The sequence below is a fragment of the Triticum dicoccoides genome, chromosome 7B (genome assembly GCF_002162155.2).
Source record: "Triticum dicoccoides isolate Atlit2015 ecotype Zavitan chromosome 7B, WEW_v2.0, whole genome shotgun sequence".
Classification (NCBI taxonomy): Eukaryota; Viridiplantae; Streptophyta; class Magnoliopsida; order Poales; family Poaceae; genus Triticum; species Triticum dicoccoides.
This window is the reverse complement of record NC_041393.1, coordinates 280401332-280404254: the sequence shown is the minus strand read 5'-3', so window position 1 is coordinate 280404254 and position 2923 is coordinate 280401332. Positions and strand designations below refer to the sequence as shown.

The window sequence follows — 2923 nt, the reverse complement described above, 5'->3', positions numbered from 1 at the left end:
GACTGTTGACTAGTCAACCGGCAATTGTTGGCCACGGAGAGTTGACCATTGACCTTTTCAGAAAAAAAAAGATTCCCAAAATTTTGACAGAAAGTTCAAGAAAATTGAAAAAAATCATGCAATTTGATAAAAGTTAAATAAATTTGAAAATTATCTATATAACATGGAATGATATTCGTAAAAATTGAGAAAAGATCACGAATTTGAAAAAGGTTCAAGGATTGTAAAGTTCGTAATTGAATTTTTTTTGCAAAATGAAAAGAATCACGAATTTGGTGGATTTTTTTCATAAAAGATATGAAAAGTTTCAGAAAAATAGGGGAAAGTTCATGAATTTGAGAAAATAATTCATGGATTTGAAATGATAAGTTCACAAACAATTGAAAATAGTTTTCAAATTTAATTATTTCACGAAATTGGGAAAAGTTCATGAATTTGATAAAAAAATTAAATAAATAAATAAAAGGACACTTCTAACGAAATAATAAAATCAAATAAAAAGGAGATAACCGGTGAAAAAGCCCTATATTGGTCAACGCACCTAAATAGCAGTGCTATGTAGGGTTATGAGTCACATAGGCAAATGCACTCTAACTGGCGCTTAAGGTGGCAAATAGGAGTTGGGGGCAATGGGTGACCTCACAAGGGATCGAACTACTGATCACTTGGTAATGAAGTGTTGTCTATGGTCAGTTGAGCTGAAGCGAAAAGTGAACGGTGCGAAAATGTAAGAACTAGCTTGAACGGCAGATTTGAACACTTCCTGCAGATTTGAGAACATTTATTTGGAATTGTAAACAATTTTTTTAAAAGTCCAATAATGTTTGAAAATTCATTCATTTTGCAAATAGAATTTTCAAATTTTATTTTCTAAAACTTCGAATTTTTTAAAAATTCCTAAACATTTTTTGAGAAATATAGACATATTTTGAATCTGTGAATAAAATTTGAAAAGGGAATTTTTTCGTAATTCGTGAACAATTTTTTAAAATTTGAAGAATTTTTTAAAATATTAACAACATTTTTGGATAGGTAAACATTTTCTAGAAGTTCTTTTTTAAAAAAATGTTTGTTTTCAATTTATGAACAGATTAAATAGGAACATTTTTTGAAAACAAGCACATTTTTCGCAATTATGTGAATAATTATTGAATTCATGAACAATTTGCAAACATGAGAATTTTTTGAGATTTTGAAAAAGAGAATATTTTTGGAATTTTTAACAGCATTTAAATTTTCCAAATATTATTTAAAAGAAAAATAAACTGGAAAAGGGAAAAATGAGGTAGAAAATAAAAAGGAACAGAAAATCAGTGAAAAACTGGCTCGGAAACCTTCAAGAAGGTTCCGAAAACCGGCCAGGAATCTTCGGGAAGGTTTTCAAAACCGGTCATGAAACCGCTCACTCAATGGATGACTCACACCTCCGCCACTATGGAGAAGCAGCCGAGGATGTAGGAAGTGGGCCTGACCGCCGCCCCGGTGCCCAAGGTTGTGAAGTAGGCGGCGGTGCGACAAATGGGGCTCTAGTTTTGAAGGTAAAGGTAATAAATTGGCCATAAATTCAATGGGCCGTTTCGCATGACGGCAATTTGGGCGTAGTTGACGTACGGCCTATAAGATGGTGGAATGGATGGTTGAAGCGAACGGTTCCATCGCCTGGGCGAAATGAACGGGCGCTTCACGAGGAGACGGGCGGTTGGCATCCTCGCATGCAACAATGGCCTCCACAAACTCAGCTACAACAATGGCGCCCTGCCCGTCCTAGAATTGCATATATATGTATATATATATATATGGATAGGTGCGAGCACGAATAGCCGGAACTAGCTAACCAAGACACGCGAGCATAGCTGCCATTGCCCGCCCGTCGACCGATCGAAGAGTGATTCGAGGTAGAAGAACTACAAGGGGCCGATAATGGCGGACGACATGGAGAGGATCTTCAAGAGGTTCGACACGAACGGCGACGGGAAGATCTCGCTGTCTGAGCTGACGGATGCGCTGCGGACGCTGGGGTCGACCTCCGCGGACGAGGTGCAGCGCATGATGGCGGAGATCGACACCGATGGTGACGGCTTCATCGACTTCAGCGAGTTCATCTCCTTCTGCAACGCCAACCCGGGGCTCATGAAGGACGTCGCCAAGGTCTTCTGAATCAGTTCATTTCACCTCAGCCGTCCGATCCAGGAGCCGATCCATCTACGTACGGCTTCGTATATCAATTTCATGCAACTACCTACTCCGGTCCCGATCCAGCCTCAGCTTCACCTGAGGCCGGCCCTAATTTTGTTTGATCAATTTTTTTGCTACTAGTAGTAACTAGTGATGATCACTGTTGCACCATTTATTTATTTTATATCGTCACAACTTTCCAGTGTTTCTTTTCTTTCTCTACCTTTTTGTCGATCGTCGGCTCCAGCTCGATCGAACGATCCATGCTGCTAATTGTTTGTGTACGGGTGATTAAGTAACCTGTGCACTTGTGCTACAATTAATCAGTTGAAGCATTGCATGAATATACTTTCTAAACTTTAACCAATTGATGCTTCCCATGATCCAGTATCATGTTTTCCCAGTACTACGTAAGATTAATCTGGTCAGGTGATTCCACAGTGCGACGTGATTGATGGGATTGGATCGAATTATGATCACATCAGGTTGGCCGGTGGAAATCGAGCCAACTGTTTGTTTATCCGTTTCAAAAAAAATAAAGGTTGGCCGGTGGAAGTCCAGCACATACAGGTGCTCTAGCGCGTGCTGCGTGTGCTTCTCTCGTGCATCTGGTGCATGCCATTACCATCCTGAATCATTACCCCCTTTCACACTCGGTAGGATTCATGCAATTCTCTTCTCGATGCGCTACCTGCCTGCAAAGATGACTAACAGGAGCATTTAACCCAGAAAAGCTTGCGCCCCGCTT

At 39.9% G+C, this 2923-nt stretch overlaps 1 protein-coding gene across 1 annotated transcript; it reads left to right on the top strand.

Annotated features, from left to right (window-relative positions):
- Nucleotides 1-1802: 1802 nt before the first annotated feature.
- On the top strand, nt 1803-2542 carry LOC119338464 (polcalcin Phl p 7). Its single transcript, XM_037610796.1, has one exon. The coding sequence runs from the start codon at nt 1921-1923 to the stop codon at nt 2155-2157; it is 237 nt and encodes a 78-aa protein (XP_037466693.1). The 5' UTR covers nt 1803-1920; the 3' UTR covers nt 2158-2542.
- The last annotated feature ends 381 nt before the right edge of the window (nt 2543-2923 follow it).